The sequence below is a fragment of the Oenanthe melanoleuca genome, chromosome 5 (genome assembly GCF_029582105.1).
Source record: "Oenanthe melanoleuca isolate GR-GAL-2019-014 chromosome 5, OMel1.0, whole genome shotgun sequence".
NCBI classification, from domain to species: domain Eukaryota; kingdom Metazoa; phylum Chordata; class Aves; order Passeriformes; family Muscicapidae; genus Oenanthe; species Oenanthe melanoleuca.
The window spans coordinates 38817919-38837758 of NC_079339.1; the positions used below are offsets into that span (position 1 = coordinate 38817919).

At 44.6% G+C, this 19840-nt stretch overlaps 1 protein-coding gene across 2 annotated transcripts in view; it reads left to right on the top strand.

Moving 5' to 3' along the window:
- Positions 1-7467: 7467 nt before the first annotated feature.
- FLVCR2 (FLVCR heme transporter 2) overlaps positions 7468-19840 on the top strand; it is a 34285-nt gene continuing 21912 nt past the window's right edge. For both annotated transcript variants that reach the window (XM_056491951.1, XM_056491950.1), the window contains exons 1-2: positions 7468-8116; positions 18679-18820. In XM_056491951.1, the coding sequence (XP_056347926.1) occupies positions 7604-8116; positions 18679-18820 (655 nt within the window). In that variant the 5' untranslated portion in view covers positions 7468-7603. The remainder of the gene's footprint in view (positions 8117-18678; positions 18821-19840) is intronic.

Below are 19840 nucleotides of genomic sequence, written 5' to 3' on the forward strand. Positions count from 1 at the left end.
GCTCTGGGATGAAGGATGAACACATTTAGGGAAGGACAGTGGCTATTCCAGCCATAGAGCTGGGTTTCTGCATATATGACAGGCAGAATACATCTACAGGAACAATTTCAGTATGCCTTACACCACTCCTCTCACACACAGACACAGAGCCAATATTTTTGCTGCAAAGCTGTCAGAGTCTAGATCCTTCAGGCTGGGTGGGGTTCTGTGTAATTGGTAGACCCAGTCACTGGTAACGTCTCAGACATATTACTGCAACTCAGAATGAAAATAGGCAGCAAGTGGTGAGACTGGGAGATAGGTTTGCAACAACATCCTCTCCAAAACCTAAACAATACTCTTGGCATCATCAGTCAATGTGTCCTCCCTCTGCACGGCTGGCTGTGAGCTGGAAGCCTCTCACCAGCGTTGTGCTCAGCCGTTCTTGCCATTCTGCTGTTTGCTGGTGCTAGCAGACACATCTTCCAATCCGACTGGGCTTTGCCCCAGCCTGGTCTTGCCTGCAAAAACCTGATCACAGAACATGATCTGAATGGTTCAAGCTGGTTTTGACCTCTGTTTTCTTCTGTAATTGTGAGGTATCTGGGAGGCAGCCTCTCTTGGTTATGAAGAATAGTTCTCCTGGGAGAATGTCCTTATCACCCAAGCAGCAAGGGACAACATATTTTTTCTGCCCTTTCAAATGTAGTGTAGGAAAGGAAGATCTTTTCCTAAGGCTATTTGCAGAGCTGGACAAACTGCTTGTTCCAGCTGTGTGAGAAGATTCCTTCTGTACAGGTGCTGTCTCTTGCTTCTCTTTCCCGGGGTCTCGGCCTCTCCCCAAGACTCCTCACACAACTACTTTTGATTCCTAAGTAGCCAAGTGTCTGTCCTCCGGTGTGGCACTCACTGTTGTCCTAAATGAGCTGCAAATGAGCCTAAATGAGGAGCAAGGTGCAGGGAGGTGGCCAGGGCAATCACTGCTGATTGTTTTCGATTGCCTGCTCCTCCCAGCAACGCAATTCCTGTAATTTTCATTCCCTTGGCATTTCTCAAGTGTTGTGTGTGTTATCTGGCCATGCCCAGCCATCAGGAGCACTGAGTTGCTGGTTGCTCCAAGGGAACGGATAAACAGGGTGATGTCCGAGCCCCTGGAAGCCCGGCCCTGCCCCAGTACGATGTCAGCGCCTTTCTGCTGCGCTCCAGAGCTCCTCACTGAAAACCTCTCTCAAAGCAGTACATAAACGAGGGCTCGCAGGAGGCTGAGAGACTTTTCCAGCGGGGGAAGGCCAGACAGGAGAGAGGCAGCTCTGCGCTGCCAGCACAGCCTGCCGAACACTGCGTGTGTGCTGGCCTCTGCTGGGCGAAGGCTGAGCATCCCTCCTGGCAGGGCAAGGAACAGGCTGAGCAGCTCTGCTGCCCATTCCGCTGCGGCTCCAAAGCGTTTATGCACCTGTTTCACAAACCCCATCTCAGAATTCACTTCTGTTACTTTGCTGAAGCAAGGCAGAAGCCCAAGAAAGAGACCCTCTCTCTGCTTCCTGCAAGTGTACATATCATAGAGTACAAAACAGCACTAGTCATACAAAAGTGCTGCCTGGATGCTAATACTTCAGCACACAGAGATCAAAGAAGATCAAGAATCACTGCTAAGAGACAAAGTATTTTTATAAATCACAAGCTGTCAAGAAGAGAAAAACCAAAGCATGGCATGAAATGATAAGACTTTCTCTGAATGAACAGCCCCGTGCTCACTTTGGCTGTGTTCTGCTGTGTTTTTGCCACCTTATTGAGTGTTGATCTGGGGGAGATTTGAGCAGTGAGGCAGAGTTGTACGTATCCATAAAGTTTTTTTAGGTTACTCAAAAGCCCTACCCAACTAAATGTTAGGGAGCATATATTCATTGCTTGTCAGGTCAGGGTTACAATCAGTGTGTTAGGGTTAGAATATGAGACTATAATTTTCATTGCAGCTGAGGCTGCAGACACCAGCTCCTGAGAGTTCTCCTGCCTCAGAGAGAACACACCCTCCCCCCAACTCTTGAACCAGTTCTGTCCTTTTTGCTAAGACACTACCAATTTTTCTCCCCTCACAACAGCTGTGGTTTAGTGCCGTGGTCCTCAGAACTTTTCCCAGGTTTGTTTCTTTTTCTGCAGTGTGAGTGGAATAAAGAGGAAGGACATGCCTGAGTCCAGCAGTGAGGCTATGCCCTTTTCCAGCACTCTTTTATTATTAATTAATGTCTGCTGCAAGCAATAGAAGATTATAATCTTTTTCTCATGTCAGAGCCATGAACTGGTATGACTCACTGAGATGGAGGCTGGAAGATGCTGAGTAAGAAGGGCTTATATACTTCAGGCTTTGGTATTTGGGGGTAACCGGTGACCCCGATCTGATCTGGACTGAGCATGGAAATCTAGACTGTGGCCAAGTTTTGAGGCTAACTTGAACTTTTTTGACTTATTTTATTCTGAGCTGAACAAAGAGCTCTTCGTATCTCATGTGCATGCCTGGTGCACAGCAGAGGAGTGAAGTGAGTTTGCTCCAATAACTGAGCTTATGCATAGTTTTCCTCATAGCTTTTCACAAGCAAAGGTTGAGAGCTGGGCTTAGATACTCAAGCAGCACAGCAGGCTAACCACAGTTACACAGTTTTTGGATTAGAGCCGGTTCTCATCCGGCCTGATCAGAGAATGGGGCAGAGCAAGCTGATATGTTTGCAGAAGGCCATGCAGAGGTAGCATAAACACCCTGTGTCTGGAGGGGTGTGCACTAACCAGAAACCAGCACCTTTGAGGTACCTGGCATGCAAGTGCTCTTCCATCCTGTGCACTCCTTTTACATTTTTTTCTTGCTGCAAGGAGGCAGCTGTGAATATTAGCACTTCAGCCATGCCCTCCCATCTACTCTGCACAGTTCAGACTTACGATTCATCCACACAAACATCACATCTGAACTGGAGAGGGTTAAACTAAAGCATTGTTTTGTTAAAGCCAGGCTTTGAACATGGAGACTGGATTTGCAAAGACATGGCAAGTTCAAGCTGCTCTTGGGCAGCCAGGCTGGAAGGTGTCAAACTGGAAAAAAATCCTGCCCCTGGCAGGGCCACACAAACCACCATAACTCTTTGTGCCTCTGTAAAATAGACACAGATGATGCATCCTTGCTGAAGCTCCCAGAGGGTGAGAGCTACACATGAAATATGCTGAAGGGGAGCAAAACATTATTTCCCTTCCCCAAGGTGTATTTTTGAAAGGCCTAAAGCTTTGGACAGTACAGCTTTGGTGGTTTTGAGGTCTGCAGTTTTCTCTAGATGAGATTTTAGACTGTGCAACTAAGCCATTGTGTTTTGTGTAGAGGAAGGTAATTTTTGCAAAATTTTGTGTACTGCAGAGGTTGCCTGCTGCACTGTTATGAATGGAGTTGTCCACCACTGTTCATGTACCCAGATCTTCACACTGAAAATGTAACAGGAAATATTTTTAAGGGTTTAGGGTAATACATAATTGTGTATCTGAACTGCAGTAATAAAGTAATCCATTGCCTTTATAAGCTGTATTCTGGGTGGCTCTTGGGATGCAGAAATCTCTGGGTGCCAGCAGAGGGCTTGCAGGGTTCCCTGTTCCATCGGGGAACACCACTGGCTTTGTCCAGAGCAGCAGCCCTGCCAGCCCACGCTTCACTGTGTGTCTCCAGCTCAGCACTGCATTCAGGTGTGACCCCGGAATGAGTGGCTCTGCCAGCTATTCAAGTCTTATCATTTGGTCTTATGATAGAACTACCTGACCTCTGAAGAACTTCACTAAAGCAGTTTAGGTGCTGAACCCAAAATAAAACCTTCTACCTCCACTAACAAAGATCCTGTAATCTCTGCTGCAATGTCTATTGTGAAAAGTTGTGTGGGATATCTGCTGACAGTTCTTCTAGACCTAAATGTTATCAGTCAAAACCTGATAGAGCCATCTAAGAGGTGAACTAATTAGGCTTTGTAAGTACAATGATGAAATTCAGAGGCACAAATAACAAGGCTGAGAATTTGAAAGCACGGGACATCCTGTGATCCTTTGAGGTTAGATACTTTCCATTTAAAGGGAACCTAAAGGATGTAAGATCCTTGAGTACTTGCTTTTCCTTATCAGCTTTCTTCTTTTGTTCACCTATTCCTTGGATCTCTGAACCAATGTGGAGAGAAAAGACACCAAAGAATTATTTTTTTCACAATAATTTTCTACAATACCTTTTGCACACCCTCCAAGCCAATTTTCCTCACCCGTTCATATTGCCTTGCTTGTCATTGAGGCCTGTTGCCATCTGGATTATCATTGCTGGCACCATCCCTAGAATTTATATTTATTGGGTGGACTTTGAGAATAGCAAGCTAGCTACAAGGCTTTATGTAACATAAAGGAACTGTATGCACTAATTGGTTGTAAAGGCAACATATTTTCCAAGACTGTCAGTGTTGGATTTCTTGAGATCAGTAGGGAAGATTACAGAGGTTAGGCTCTACCTGATGGCCTGTACTTCTACACTTAATTTGGGTCCTGCTTCTTCCTCTGATTAAAGAAGCATTCCAATCTTCATACATACTTTTGGCTCTAGGATCCTATAGGCTTTTTAGCACTTCTGTTAATCTCCATGTAAAGGAGATTTCCCTCTTGCTTAAAAATCCACTTCAAGGGGTTGTCCTGAAATATAAATAATTTTTCATGGCTAAGAAATTTTAAAATAAATATGCTGTGATGAGGGAAATCCAAAAGCAGCTGCTCTGTTGCTTCAAGAAGGGAAAGAGGCATGTGAGTAGAAGCAGATGCAGCAATAGAGGAGGAAATGCAAAGCACAGGGGTTTTATTTTAGTATTTTATAATTAGAAATTGACAAATTATATAAATGGGTGATTGAATAGTTCACAGAGTTAGTAGCAAAACAGCCCTGAAATCCAAGGACAGGAGTTCAAGGAAGTATGGGCCTATAGGTATGAAAAACCCTTGTCTGACTTGGCTTTGAGGAGCCAGCGTTGCTTCCCTGCCTGCCTCACGTTCCCTTGACAGGCTGCAGTCACCAGAGGCTGGGCACTGCTTTCACACATCTGATTTCAGCTGTTATTTTCAGCAGAGTTTGTGTTTTAGTCATTCTTGACTTACCATTTGGCTTTTCTGACAGGACTAAGACATTGGAGCAAATGGCTCCTTGCTTGTTCTGACTTGCTACAGATCTTATGTTGATGCCGAGTCAACATGAGGATTTTTGAGAGAAATTTAGGAGCTGAAGGTGGGACAAAACCAAAACTTGGGATGACAGACTGTTTTTGATGCCAGTTCAGAGCTGGCACATCTTCCTGATGTGACAGTATTTCCTCAACTCCTAATTTGTTTTCTTTATACTTTTTCTGTTTGTTCTTTTTCTGTTTGTTCTTTTTCTGAAAACACATTCAGTTACTGGTATTTCCTCTTTTCTGCCCAGAGACCTTATGACAGCAGACAGTACCCAATTCCATTATCCTGCATTTATCTGAGTTTACAAATTAAAGATGCCATGGACTGTGATAATACAGTTACAGATAGCTAAAGCTACAGTCCTGAAGTAATTTCAAACTTAATACAACATATAGGTGACATATTTAAGTTAGGCTTGACTAACTCTTATTTTAACCATCTGCAAATTTTATTTCTTACACTGCTAAAGGGATAATAAATGATGGTCCTCTGAACAAACCCAGATTGCCATCCTAAAAATGCCTGTACATTTCTTTGCTTGACTTAGTTTTCCTGCTCTTTAATCAATGATAGTGATTACGTCTGTGTAACTTTGATTTCTGTGTAATATTGTGGAGAATTTTATAAAGATATTTTCAAATCTTATCAACCTAGAAGTTAATCTTCTGTACTATCTCACTTTTTATCGTTGCAGTTCTCAGACTAAGCAGTTTTTGAATCATGATAGTCTTTTTCCTGCTCCATTTCACCTCTGCCCTATCTGCACTGCTGTCACTCATTACATTCCTGGTGACATTTAGATTACAAATTTGTTGTGACAAATTCCTCTGTTCCTTCTGTTGTCTCGTGCAGAGCTTCACGTTAACTTTGCTTGCCTAATTTAATAATAAATGTGACTGAAAACTTCTTTTCTGGCTTTTGTTTCTGAATTTGCCTTTCTTAATTATTATGTAAAAAGGCTACATTATGACTATGCTGTCCCATTGTGAGAAGCATCGCAGGTGAGGCTGGAGGTTCATTGGCAAAACTGTGGGCTGAGGAGGGACAGAGTAGGAGGGTTTGCAGCTCTGCCCTGTAGAACTTTCAGCAGAGTACATAGGGAAGACTGCTCGTTCTCCAGCTCTGCTTCTGGCCACTGCCGGGAGTAGGAAATCCAAGCAGGTGACAAGAAACAAGCTCTGTGAGGATACACAGCAAGAACTACTTTAACTGACTTGGTGCTCCTTGGAATAATTTGTGCAAAGCTTTTTTGTTTGGGGGTTTTTGTTTGTTTGCTTGTTTGATAGTTTTCTTTCATGGTAAATAAGTACTTAAAGGCATCAAAGCTGTCTGTCTTTGCTCCTGACAGTAGGTAGATAACTCAGAGAGCAGCAGCAACAACCTCTGACAGTGTTCCAAGTATGTAAAAAGGCTATGTAATGATGCAGCTATCAAGTAAATACAAGCCAGAGAAATTTCACTTTTTCATACTCTGTATTCCTTTGTTTCAGAAATACAACATCCAAAAGACCCACTCCCATTTTTCCAAATGAATTTTGACCTGTGTGTTGAATGCTGGAAGAGAGCTGAACACCACCAGCAAACTTGCATCCTTGTGCTGAGGAATGTTTATGCAATTCAGGTAACATGATGCTAATTAAATGAACTGTAGATCATAAATGATCTCCAGGCAGGCATCTGCCAGTGGAGTGTTGCACAAGTAATGGCAAAACAAGCGCTGACTCATTAACTCCCAATTCCCCATGAGAATGGAAACAAACACCACTTTTGGCTCTTTTACTTCAGTGACGCTGAGATGTTGTAATTTTGATTTCACTGGATATTTTCACTCTCTAGTGTGCCATGTTGTGAAAAAAACCATCAGAGGCCAACCCAAACGAAACCCAAACCGGTTCCTCCTCCAGGACTCTACCCTGGCATCTCTGGCGGCGCTGGGCATTGCCCACTCGCCCCCAGCCTCCCGCAGGTCACAATCCCGTGGGGCTCAGCCCACGTCCCGTTCACACCGGCGGCCAAGCCCGTCCCGCCCCCGGCCCTGGTAACGCCGGGGACTCTCGGCGGGGCCGGGCAGTGCCGGGGCGGCCGTGGGGAGGGGTGGCGGCCCCTCTGCTGGGGGCGGGCAGAGCTTAGGCCAGGCCAGGCCAGGCCAGGCCCGCCGCCCCTCAGCGCCCCCGCGGAGCGCCCGCCGTGCCCCCAGCGCGGCCCGGGCCTGCCCGGCTCGGGGCGGGGCGGGGCGGGGCGGAGGGCGGGCAGGGCCGGGCCCGGGGCACCTCCCCGCTCGGCGGCCGTCAGTGAGCCCGGTGGGGACGGCCGGGAGGGGCGCTTGGGCAGGTGGTGCCGGCGGGGAGCCGAGCCGAGCCGAGCCGAGCCGAGCCGAGCCGGGCAGGGTGCGGCCCACGGTGCCGGCATGGTGTTGCAGGAGCCCGCCGGGGCACCGGGTCTATCGGCTGCGGCGGGAGCTGTCGGTGATGCCGCCGCCGAGGTACAGCTGTCCCGGCTTCGCTGGGCCGTGCTGCTGCTCTTCAGCAGCTACTCCCTGTGCAACGCCTTCCAGTGGATCCAGTACGGCAGCATCAACAACATCTTCATGCGCTTCTACGGCGTGAGCCCCTTCGCCATCGACTGGCTTTCCATGAGCTACATGCTCATCTACATCCCCCTGCTCTTCCCTGTCGCCTGGCTGCTGGACAAGAGGGGCCTGCGCCTCATCGCCCTGGCTGGCTCGGCCCTCAACGCCGTGGGTGCCTGGGTGAAGCTGGGCAGCCTGAAGCCGCACCTCTTCCCCATCACTGTCCTGGGACAGGTCATCTGTGGCCTGGCTCAGGTCTTCATCCTGGGCATGCCCTCACGCATCGCCTCCGTCTGGTTTGGCTCCCACGAGGTCTCCACTGCCTGCTCCATTGCGGTCTTTGGGAACCAGGTAATGGGCAGCTGCACCCCGATGCCACGCGTGTGGGGCGGGCTGCCACCTGCCTGGCCGAGGCTGGGAGGACTAAAAGGTGCACATGGCCTGAAGGGCAGCCGCAGGGATAACACTAACTTACATGAAATTCCCTCTGGAAAATGCAGCTGATATCTGGAAGGATGCCACTGGTGTTTGCTGGAGGGCTGATTGTGGTGGCAGAGGCAAGTGGGACATCCATCTACAAAGTTTGGAGCAGCATGGGGGTTAAGTATGATTCTGGCTTTGAGAGGTCTTTGGCTCAGGCTCTTCTCCAGTGCCCTGCACTTCTTGTGTGAGTGAATCTCCAGTCCAGGGCTGTGATTCTGTAGAACTATGATCGGCCTAGGGGGGAAAGCACAGTGCTGAGAAACTGCTTCAGGCAGAGTGTTCTTCAAATCTTGTATCTGGAGTTGCATCTGGACTTGACACTGCAATATCCTCTTCCTGCTGCCAACTAGATGGGACAAAGGAGATTAGCTGTCTGCTGAAAACATTGTCATTGGGCCCCGGAGGAAAAGGACTTTAGCACTTTCATACCTCTTAAAAGTAGCTACAGAGTTTCCACAAGCAGTTGCTTTGAAAAATAGAAAAGTTCCATCAGGCCAGTGTCAGGTCAGCTCCCCGAGCACTCTTCAATCAATGCCGGTGCTGGAGGCCAGTGACCCACATTTGCTCAAGCTGTGACTGTCTTTTCTTGTAGCGAGAGGAGATAAAGTTTTACAGAGCTTTGAAAGGATCGGGGAAATAGGTTCTTGACCCTTGCACCGGAACACCAGCTCATACCAATTGAATGAAGTGAGTAAGCCAATACTAATGCAATGGGACATAAGTGAAGTGAGCCTGGCTCTGCAGCCCTGACACAAAGAAGAGGGAAGTGGAACGTGACATTAGCTGCTAGGCTAGGCCTGTGCCCCTTGCTTTGAGATGCAATTTACTCTCCTGCACATGATTGTGCTCTACCCTGTTCAGCCTGTGAGTGACTGCCATTCTGATTTGAATGGTTTTCAATTTAGGTAGCTTCTAATGCAGGCTGCTTCTTCCTGTGTTTCTGTATTTATTTAGATACTGCTGAGGCAAAAAGAGGTGAATGCTTGGAGATGGTATTTGAGGAACAGAAGTTTGCAGAACAGCACTAGGGAATTAAGGGGACCACTTTACATCTTTTGGAAGGAGAAAACCTCTTTTCTTGAGTGCATCTAAGCTTTCCTTTTTGCTCTTATAATCCCTTCTAGTGAGCTGGTTTTTATGTGTTTTTAAATGAATCTTTAGAGTGGAAGGTATCTAACTTGGCATGAGCGAATAAGGAACAGAGCATTTTGCTGTCAGACTTTTAAAATATTATTCAGGTGGACTTACTCAGCAGAGTGCATTAGAAATCCAAACAATGAGGCTGTCAGCCTATGCTATATGCCTGTGTGGAGTCATCATCATCCCAAAAGGCGTGGCTTAGCATAACGGTTGTGAAAAGCAAACTTTGGCTACCCTTTTGGTGTTCCACACTGCTCTGGCGGTTGAACTGACATGACAATGAGACCTCAGTTCAGTACATAGTCTTTGCTTTGTAAGCCCAGACTTTCTTTTTAGAGAATCGGAGAAGTCAGAAATGGTAGTGACTAAAGACAGAGCATACTTCATAGGGAAGACCTATTTATTCCCATAGTCAGGCATAATCACAGTGAATGAAAACTAGCTATTTTGTTTACTGGCGAGGTTGGGCAGGGGGAAGAAATAGAGGCATACATTTTTCTTGACTGCAGTTAAAGACTGTGTTAGGGAGTGTTAGCAAAGGGTATAATATAGTGGTTTTGTAATTGCAGTATGGTAAATTATTCCTTATGCTCGTTTTTCTACAACTTGGTATGGTTTTCTTTCCTTTGCCATGTCACTTAGTTTAATTATTATTATTATTGAATACCAAGCACTTGCACAAGAATTGGAAGCAACTGCATGAAGAAGCAGGGAAGTGTCACTGCTTCTTTATTTCCTATACCTGCCCTCTTTCTGCTTGGCCCCAGGCTGCACTTCAGTAGTGCTGTCCTGAGAAAAGCCCTGTCTGCTGGTTCATCTTGGTCTGCCAGGGCTGTGTTTGCTAAGGACACCGCCTCTGCTTGCTGACTGATGGTAACCTTCAAGTTCAAAGTTAGCCTTGAAGAGTAAATCATTGAATCAATCAGACCAGGTATTAAACACCCTTTAAAAAAAGCAAACAATCCCTAGTAAGGTATTAGAATCACCTCACTTGTTTCTCGCCATATGTTGGCTGTGGTATCTGAAGTGCAAAAAGAGGTTAGATTGAGCATTGTTGAATCAGTGCTGGAGAGCTTCTAGAAGAGTGAATACCTGTGGATGTGAACACATTCTCTTGTTTACCCACTGCTGCTTTTCATGACACTTTACTTTTCTGTGTTTTAACAGGAAGGTACATAGGTGTTTTTCCATTCTTTTTCCTTGTCATGGAGGCTCATGTGTGGTGAGGTATAGAATGAGGTTTGCGTGTTGGATGCTTTGGCATTAATATATTAGTGTTACTGAAATACTACTGGCTTCTCATTGCTTGAAAGACTAGGAAAAATCTATATAGGGACTCTTCCTAATGCTGAAGATCTGGGGTAAAGAAGCAGAGGTGTTATGGAGAGTTCACAAATGTTCTTCAGATGTATTTTAATATTGGCAGGAATTTGTTTGGCATGCTTATGAAACACAGCTGTCAGTAGTAGTGTGCCCACTACACCAGCAGTGTTCCCTGTATCAGTGTGAGTCCCACATGAGATGGATAGGAGAGAGTAGTCTGGGTAAGGCCATACTGTTACCATTTTGTTGTACTGATTCATCAGCTGTGTCCTTGTTTGGGACTGTGGTTCAGACCTGACAGGCAGCAGCAAACAGGTTTCTAAACTTCTGCGCTGATAGAAGACTGTCCATCATTCTCCCTGGTGACAGGACTGCAGTGGGAAGAAGCGCTCTCCGGAGATACTGGCATTTGCAGGATTGTCAGCAGGTCTTGCCCCTTCACTTAACACACTTGCTCTTCCATAATGTGGGGATGAAGAAGCTCATGGTCCTTTGCCATAACAGAGCTAACATGGTGGTGGGGATGTTTAGGTAGCGAGTTAAGTTTTCATGGCATTTTGAAATTTATAAGCTGGAGTCTGATGGCCAGGTACTACTCTCTCCTTCAGCTGCCATGATACATGCTGAACTGCTGTGCCTGGGTTTTGTGCATATCTCACTGTTCTCACTTGATGGGCACTAGGCATGGGCGGCATGCAGAGAAGTATATAACTGTGTTGCACACAGACAAAGAACATTTGTGGATATGGATTGTATTGCTTTGCCACCAATATTAGGTTTTTTGTTGATTGAGGGAGACCTTGTTCCTGTTTCTTGCTGTTTTGACAAAGAAACAAGCCACAAGATGGGCTCGGGAGTAAGGATGTGGGCCTGTTAATTTTTTTTTTTTTAAATTATTTTCTTATTATTTTTTGTTGTTGTTGTTGTTGTTGTTTTTTTTTTTTGTTGTTTTTTGTTTTTGTTTTAAGCAGGGCTTGGAAAAAGTGATCTGATTTGGGAGGAAAGAATTTCAGCCTCCTATTAAGGTCTGCTTTAGGGGAAAAATCATGCAGCACCTTACTGATCTTAGCATCTGTCCCTGTTCTGATGTAGCTGCAATGTGACTTCAGAGATTTGGGGTTTCCATAACAGAAACAGCCTAAGGCAGAGATTTTAGGTGGTATCTGCAGCCTGCTGGGAGTGCCAGTGCTGAAGTGATTAGGTGATGACTTTTGAAACCTGGTGATAAGCTGTGAATGAAATTCAGGGAAATGTTCTCTCTCTCACTCGTGGAGATTCCTTTTCTCTGTTTTGAATTGGGGGAAAGAGTCTGCCGGGGTAGTGGGTGAGGTGAGTTTTGCCATATAAATGGGTATGCAGCATCTGAGTAGCAATTGTTTTTGAGCTGGTGCTAAGCACGTGCTATTGTTTGATGTCCCACTGATAACTCTGTTCTGTACCTTTTGTCCTTCACCGAAGGCAGCATCTTAAAGTCTAAGAAGCATTGTGGAAATGTATCATGTCCTGTGGAATCCTTGTCTTCCAATCTTTGAGTGGACTTAGAGATATTCTTGGCTGCTCTGTCTCTGCTGGAGGATTCCTATCCCTTCAAGTGATTCCCTGTTAGAAATATGGACAGGTCACAATCTGTCACACAGCACTATAGCTTGGCCCTGTATCTCTCAGAGTTTTAGCTATCAGAATAGAGAAGATTTCAGTGGCACTGGCTAATGGTTGACAGTAGTTAATGGGTGACATTCTCCAGCCCTGTCTCCTTTCTCTCCCTGAAGAAAAAAAAACGGGCAGGGTGGATTAGAGCACTTGGATCTCAAGGAGTGCTATGTGGCCAATTCTCCAAGATCCTGGCTCAGTGTGGGAGGGTGTGCTGACCAAATAGCAATGTGGCTTTTGCAGGAATGCCTCTGTTTCTATAAATGAACATGAGAGCCTGAAATGAACTTTTTCTCCCCATTTCATCTGGTGCTTCCTTCCCAGGCATGCACCAAAGGCAGCTCCCTTTTCTCTCTCACAGAACGTGGCTTTTGGGTTAAGTTCTGCATGGAAGTTTCAATTAATGTCTGCAGTGTTTCTGATGGGAGACCCTACCCTACAGAAAGCACCCTTGGCACTTGTCCTGCAGGATATCCAGGATTGTATTAGGTAACTGGAGTAGGTCCTTGACCAAAGCATTTCCTCACTGAGGATTCCAGTAGCAGCTGAGGTAACTGTCAGAGCTGAAACCCCTCTGTTTTGTTCTCTCTCTTGTCTACTGCTGCTGTTTTGCTGTGTTGCATTTCTTTCCCAGCAGGCTGGGGGAAGGTGCATTCAAGTCTGACAGGGCCCAAATGACTCGCACAGGGGAATAGTCTTCACTGTACAGCATTGCATCATATTAAGCATTGTGGGATGATGCCACAGAAGCAGAAGTGTTTTGTGGAAGGGAGTTTTCTTTGTTTACAGATGAGCTTTCGTTGTGCAAGTGCAGTTTGGAAAAACAAAAAGTCTCCCACATAAGTGGGAAAGTGAAATAGAGCTTAAGTCTGTCTTGTTTTATCACAATTTTTCCTTTCACAACTTGTGTATTTCCTTATTTTTTCTTAAAACACTGCAAGAAAGTTATGTAAACTGTGCAAGAATGTACATTTTCTTCCTGACTATCTGGATTTCAATAGGCTCTTCTAATTTTACTGTCAGTGGTATGGAAAAAAAACACCAGTTAGTACAAAAGTTTACTGTGTAGGAACTGGCAGCTTCTGCTTAAACAGCATCTTGGTTGGTAATTTTCAATTTTCCTGTAGCCTTTTATATAGAAAGACAGCTGGGATCTGTGCTAATAGCAAGGTATTGGGAAGCCAATGTGCAGTTAGGAGGCACAGGGTGTGAGAAGGGGATAGTTGTCTGCTCTCTGCAGATTGTGATATATGAATTTTAGAGATCAGAAGGTTCAGCTGCTCTTGGGAAATGTCATGGTTGCAGTTTGAGGGGCACCTGTAGTTAGAAAAGGAGGGAGGGCCTAGGACAGAGCTTTGATACCCAGACAAGAATAGAAGAGGATGCTGAGTTGCCCAGAGCTCTGGAAAAAGCATCTCCTCAAAGGAGTTCCCTGGGTGAATCCAGAGGGAATCTGAAGTGCATCCTCCTCACTCTCAAAATTCTTGGCTTGGGAACTTGGTAAGGCCATGTTGAAATCATGGTGTCTGAAAAGCCAGTTGTATTGGTGTTTATCAAAACATAGATCTTATGATTGCTACATGTTCTGTCACTTGGCCAAACCAGCAGGCTGCTGGTCTCGTGATTTGCTGGGACTTCTGCTTATGTTGAGCCTCCTAAAAACTAGCATCACTTTTCTCTTCCTCCATTCCAATTTGAATATATGGTAACAGACCATTTAGTATGTTTGTGTGCAAGTAGTGTGGATTTTCTGTTGACTTGTTCTTTTTGGGCTCCTGGATGAATACCAGCTGTTTCTGATGCCTCATAGAAGAAATTAGTTTAAATAAATTGAGTACTGTCTTCCTCTCCTAACCCATCATGTCGTGAATGATGGTCCAAGACCTCTTTCTCAAATGTTCTCCTTCCACACTGATCATCTTTTGACCCTTCTTACAGGTCTTCCTGATTTTGTTGTGTTTGAAGAGTTTTGACTTAGTTTGTAAAGCTGTTCTGGTGCGTCTTTTGGCATATTTATGATTTTACTTTAGCTTTGTCCAGCTTGCTGTCATTTTTCTTTGCTTGAGAAGAAAGAATAATGTCCAGTTTTTGAACTGGGTGGTTTATATTATTGTTGGTGGTTTTTTTTTTTCCCCTTTTGTTTTTGTTTTGTTTGTTCATTTGTTTGGTTTTTTGTTTGTTTGGGGTTTTTTGTGTTTTTGTTTTTTACTTAAGTATGGTTCCTTTACTGTATTCTAAAAGATTTTGCTAATATTCTCTAGGCTTACAGTGAGCCTCTGACTCAGTGCACTCTTTGCACAATCTTAATGCCACTTGCAAGCCTTTAATTTCTTAGGCTTTTCTTCTTCATTTCCATTTAACACACTTCTTTCCTTTTAGGCAGTTTCCTCTTGTGAGTTATATATTGCTGTAATGTTTTGGAGGGTGTTTCCTTTTTTTTGTCAGCTGCAAGGAAGCTGAATTTCAGTGCAAAAGTCATTCTGTAATATTGGTCATAGTCACACCATGCTGTTCTGGGTTGAAATCATAAATTATGCTCTCTCTTATAAGTTTTCCTCAGAAAAGAGTATTTATGGAATCTAAAAATGCAGTCTCTGCATCATCGCTGTCATGACACTTATTTAGCTTGCAAGGGCATTGTCAGAATTTCTTACTGTTGTGTATTTTTGCTTTTGCAGCATCTCTCTCTCTCTGTCTTTTAACATTATGATTGACCTTCTGGATTTGGTGGTTCCCTCTGTCAACATTTATACTTATAGAATTTTACAGGGCTTCTGTATTCCTGTTGCTGACTCGTAGTTTTCTTTGAGGTGAAGGTCCACTCCTGCACCCCTCCACTGATCATTCATTTACGGTTTTTATGCTGATACACCACTGCTTATCTTCCTTCAGGAGACTCTTAGCAGCTAACCTTAGGCATGTCATTTTCTATTTCAAAACTTTGGGTACATTTATACCATCTTCTTAGCTACTTGCTCTTGGTTTTGTCGCTTGTTCTTTGTGCACACTTGAATGTTGAATATGATGTTGTTGTTGTGACTGGTCCTTGGCAAAATTCAGGTAGGAAATACATTCCTTCTATCCTTTACTAGTCTCTAAAGAGTAAATAATCTGAACAGTGCACTGTGCTGTAGTTGTTGACTTTCCTGGTATTGTGTTTAAAAATTACCCCAAAGCCTTTTTAAAATAAAGTGCCAGCAGACTGATCTCCTGGAAGGATCCTCAGAGATCAGGACAGTGCTGGGTGTTTTGGTGAGATGATTCTGAGTGATGTACCAAATGTTGAGAACAAGCTTATCTATATAGGTGTTGGACACCAATCTGCCTGTATAAAGTTTGGAGATGCAAATTAAATAAGAGGGTCCATTATGATCCATTATGACTGATGGTGTCTGTAAGGAAGGTAGCACAGACTTCTGCAGAACTAACCTTATTTTTACAATTGTTTTATTTTCCCTGATGTGCAAGGTGTAGAGAAGTGAGAGAAGTTTTTTTCCCTTTCTAAGCCATCCTTTAAGTTTTCTGGTTAATTGGTTACAGTGTTTCTGTGGGCTTATGGTAATTTGCATACTGACCTGCTGAGAACCAGGTTAAAAATCTCCTTGTGAAAGATAAAGTATATGCAGTGTAATAGTCATAATGTTGTTGAGAGCTTGTCTTCTTTACTAAAAATGGTATGAATAATTCAGGGTCTGTGTCATTCAGGAAATCTTCAGTTCTAGTCAAGTCAAGGGGCCTCATCTTCACAGAATTAATAGAAGTTGCTCTGAAATATAAAATGTAGCTCCTATTGCTATGATTTTTTTTTTTGTCATTCTGCTACCTGATTCTTATCAAAGATATAATGAACTCCTAATGGATAAGAGTTGCTTCTTTTTGGGGGAGGAGAAGAGAAAGCACAAAACATCCATTTATGGTTAGAACAGTTGTTCAGGAAAATTCTTCTGAAGAGGCAACAAGTAGTTCAAGAAAGCTGGGTGAGTCTGTGACCCATTGGGTAAGTGATGACTGTAGGACTGCCCAGGAAAAGATTTCTAAACAATTTGCAATACAGACTTTCAGTATCTTCTCTGCTAGGTATATCAGATAGATCCTTTTTCAGTAAGGAGCGACACAGGAAAAAATTGAATCTCAACTGTGGTTCTGAAGAAACTTATGTCAGGGGTCAGAATAAAGCGTGGATCTCTCCTCTCCTGTTGTTTTGCTGCTGTTCAGCAGCTCATGTGGCTAGCATGTGATTGCAGAGAAAAGGAAGCTGAGAAGTACCTACCTAGCACAGAAATCCAGCTTAGTTCTTCCAAGAATGGAACAGTGGTAAGACAAAGAGTCAGTTTCCAGTAAGGTGTTTGTAAACCTTACTTGGGAAAGGGTGGAGGGCACATGGAAGACCTGATATATGAGACTCAATACCTCAGATGGAAAGGAGCAATGTCGAGAGTCTCTTCCTCAAAGGCTAAATTTTTAGCAATGCTCTGGAGATAGGAGTGAAGCCCAGGCTGGCTGTGTCCTGAGCTGACCAGGTAAACCAGAGGCACAGGCCTGCACTTGGCCACAAGGAGGGGAAAATAAATGTGCTGTAGAAACAAGCAGGCTTCTGCTCTCTACCAGCAATCTCTGTGAGCTTTTGTGTTTGATGCCATTACCTTTTCTGTGCAGCTGAATGCTTGTGCACGGAAGGGGAGACATGCAATTTGATGGAGATTAGAGCTTGAAGCCTCTAAACCTCACTGTAGTGAGTAGTCAGTGTAGAGGAGGAGAGTCAGCCTGACTTGCTGGTGAGAGGCTGGGCATAGGCCATATCTGAACAAAATTGAGCTCTGGCAAGTTTAGTCCTATGTCAGAGTCTGTCTGTGCCATGTGGGTGGGAGGAAGGTTTATCCTCCCTAATGGTCTTTTAAGTTTCTTTCCTCCTAAACTCTTTCAGTCCTTGACTTGCTATCTGGGATAGCACAGCTTGGGTTTGTCTTCAGTCTATGTAGCCAAACATCAAATGTTCTTATTCTTGATAGTGCCTTGAACTGGTGGGGCACATCCATAATCTCTTGGTGGCTCTTCTCACTAGCTCCCTACGGTGTCTGAGCACCAAGAATGAATTTAGTGTATGTATCTGTTGCTGACCCAGGATAGACCAGGTCCCTGTGGAGGGCACTGTTTGACACAGGAGAAGTTTGGCCAGACATGATGGAAAGTCACTTGTTTGTAAGCCAAATAGGGCACCTGAGGGTAGCAGATAGCTCTGTTTGAATCCTAAGCATTCTTCCTGTCTCAAAAATACACCAGCTGGATGGAGGAGTAGGGGTTTTCTGGACAGTTTTCTGGGGCTGGAGAGCACAAGCTGACCTTTAGCCTAACTGCCAGATATGGCAACTGAAGTATATTTGTTCTGAGATCTTTGTCTTGGCCAGTAAGTCAGTCTTCCAGAATGAGTCTATCAGCATCCCAGAAACATGGAGAAGTGTCAGAGAAAGCATGCAGGAGAAAGCACAAGGAAATTTTGCTAGAAGACAGCCCAGGAAAGTTGTCCAAGCTCATGCCTGGGCTACAGGGCTCTTGGGTCTTCTGCTCTGTGCTGACATGCTTAGAGGTTTATGGGCTGCACATAACTTGTCTTCCTCAGTCCTTGCTTTCTGTACACTTCAGAGCAGTTTATCCAGGGACAGTTGCCAAGCTCCATTACTAAAACAACCTTGACATTTAGGATATGTGCTGTCAACACTTAGCTTTCAACTTGGTGCTCTTCTAGATTCTCCTGGTGGTCATAGGGTGTGCCTTGTCTTGGGAGGCTGCTCATTTGAAACTGTATCAAAGTTGGCTGTGCCAGATTAATATCTGAGTTAGGTGGAGTGGTCAGGTGTCTTTGCCCTTGCACTTACATGGTTGGAAAATAAATTGCTTCAGCTCATTAACCTAGCAGATATTGTGCTGGGTTTTGATGGTCTTGTTTTCTACCATTTTTAATGAGCAAAACTGGATTACCAGGTGATCAGGCCAGCTCTAGAGCAGGGGCAAGGTAAGGAATGGGATGTGTGTGTGAACAGGAATATTTGTGGGGGAGGTCAGGGCAGGTAAGACCTCAACTTTGACAGAGCCAGTTGTAAAACCTTACCTTGAATATCCTGATAGTTGTAAATGCAGTGGGGAAACTTCTCTTATGGCTAATTGCAATGGGTATCTGACTTTTAATTTTTGGGTGATAAAGAAGATCTAAATTTTGGTTGAAATTTGGGTAGGCTCAGTTGAGCCTGTACTGAGCTGTAGGGTGGTGGCACTGTTGTGGTTTCATGTCATGCCTCTGTTTATCCCCTCTCTCTTCTCAGCTTGGCATCGCTGCAGGCTTTCTGGTTCCTCCAGTTCTGGTCCCTAATGTGGAGGATGTGGAGAAGCTGGCCTACCACATCAGCATCATGTTCTTCATGACTGCAGGTGTGGCATCAGCCCTGTTCATCCTGGTCATCATAGGTAAGGAGGTGGGAGTGTGCACACAAAACCAGATGGGACTGAGATCAGCTGATATGTGATGGGGGCCTGTGTGCCAGGAAATGGGCTGGGCAGGCCATCTGGGAGCGTGTCCTACCATGTGGCTGACAGGGTCATGCAATACTATATCTTGCTGCTTCAAACCCTTGATGAACAGCACATGTAGAAGGGAGGTTGTCAGTGAGCTTGCCAAATTGTTAGTTTTGTCCATTGCCTGCATAATAAATTCCAGGCATTAATAAATTCTTTAAAAACCAACAGAAATCTTGCAAGTTTCATAGTCATCTTCCCTGCAAACAGGGTGCTGGGCCTTGAGTTATATCTGATACCTGACTACCCCTTAAGAGTAAAAAGAGGCAGATTATATGGCATCACAGGAACAAGCTGTTCCCAGTTATGAGTGGAGAGAATAAAGCATGAAGGACGGTAGCAGGACACAAGAGATGCAGTTCCCCTGCTTAACACATGAAGTTGAAGTCAGATCTTTGGCATGAAAGACAGGCATGCTCACTGGAGAGCTGAGTTTAGTTGCTGAATTCCATGCAATTTTTTTGATAGGCTCCTCTTGCCAGTTTGTTCATGTTGCTGGTGTCTGAATCAGATGTAGACTTCAAATAATGTGGGGCAGGGAATAGACAAGTACAAAAATGCCTGTCTAGCACCTGTTACAGCAGTATTGCCTGTGGCTGGGATTTCTGGATGCTACTTCAATGCTGGTAAGGGGTAGCAGATGGCTTGGGCTGAAATAAAACTTGGCAAAGGTTATTGTTCCGTGGGCGCTGGCCACTGCAGAGCACTAGGCTGCCTTTGTCAACTGATTTGTCCCGTTCTGCTTTGTCACTTGTAACTCCACATAACACTTTTGTACCTGGCTGGTAATCCTTCTAGAGACAAAGGCGTTATTAATAGTCCTGAGAACTCTTTTGGTGCTGCTGGATACTGCCTACACAAAAAGTTAATTGAAGGCAAGATGTTTCTCTTGGGAAGGTGACAGGAGTTACT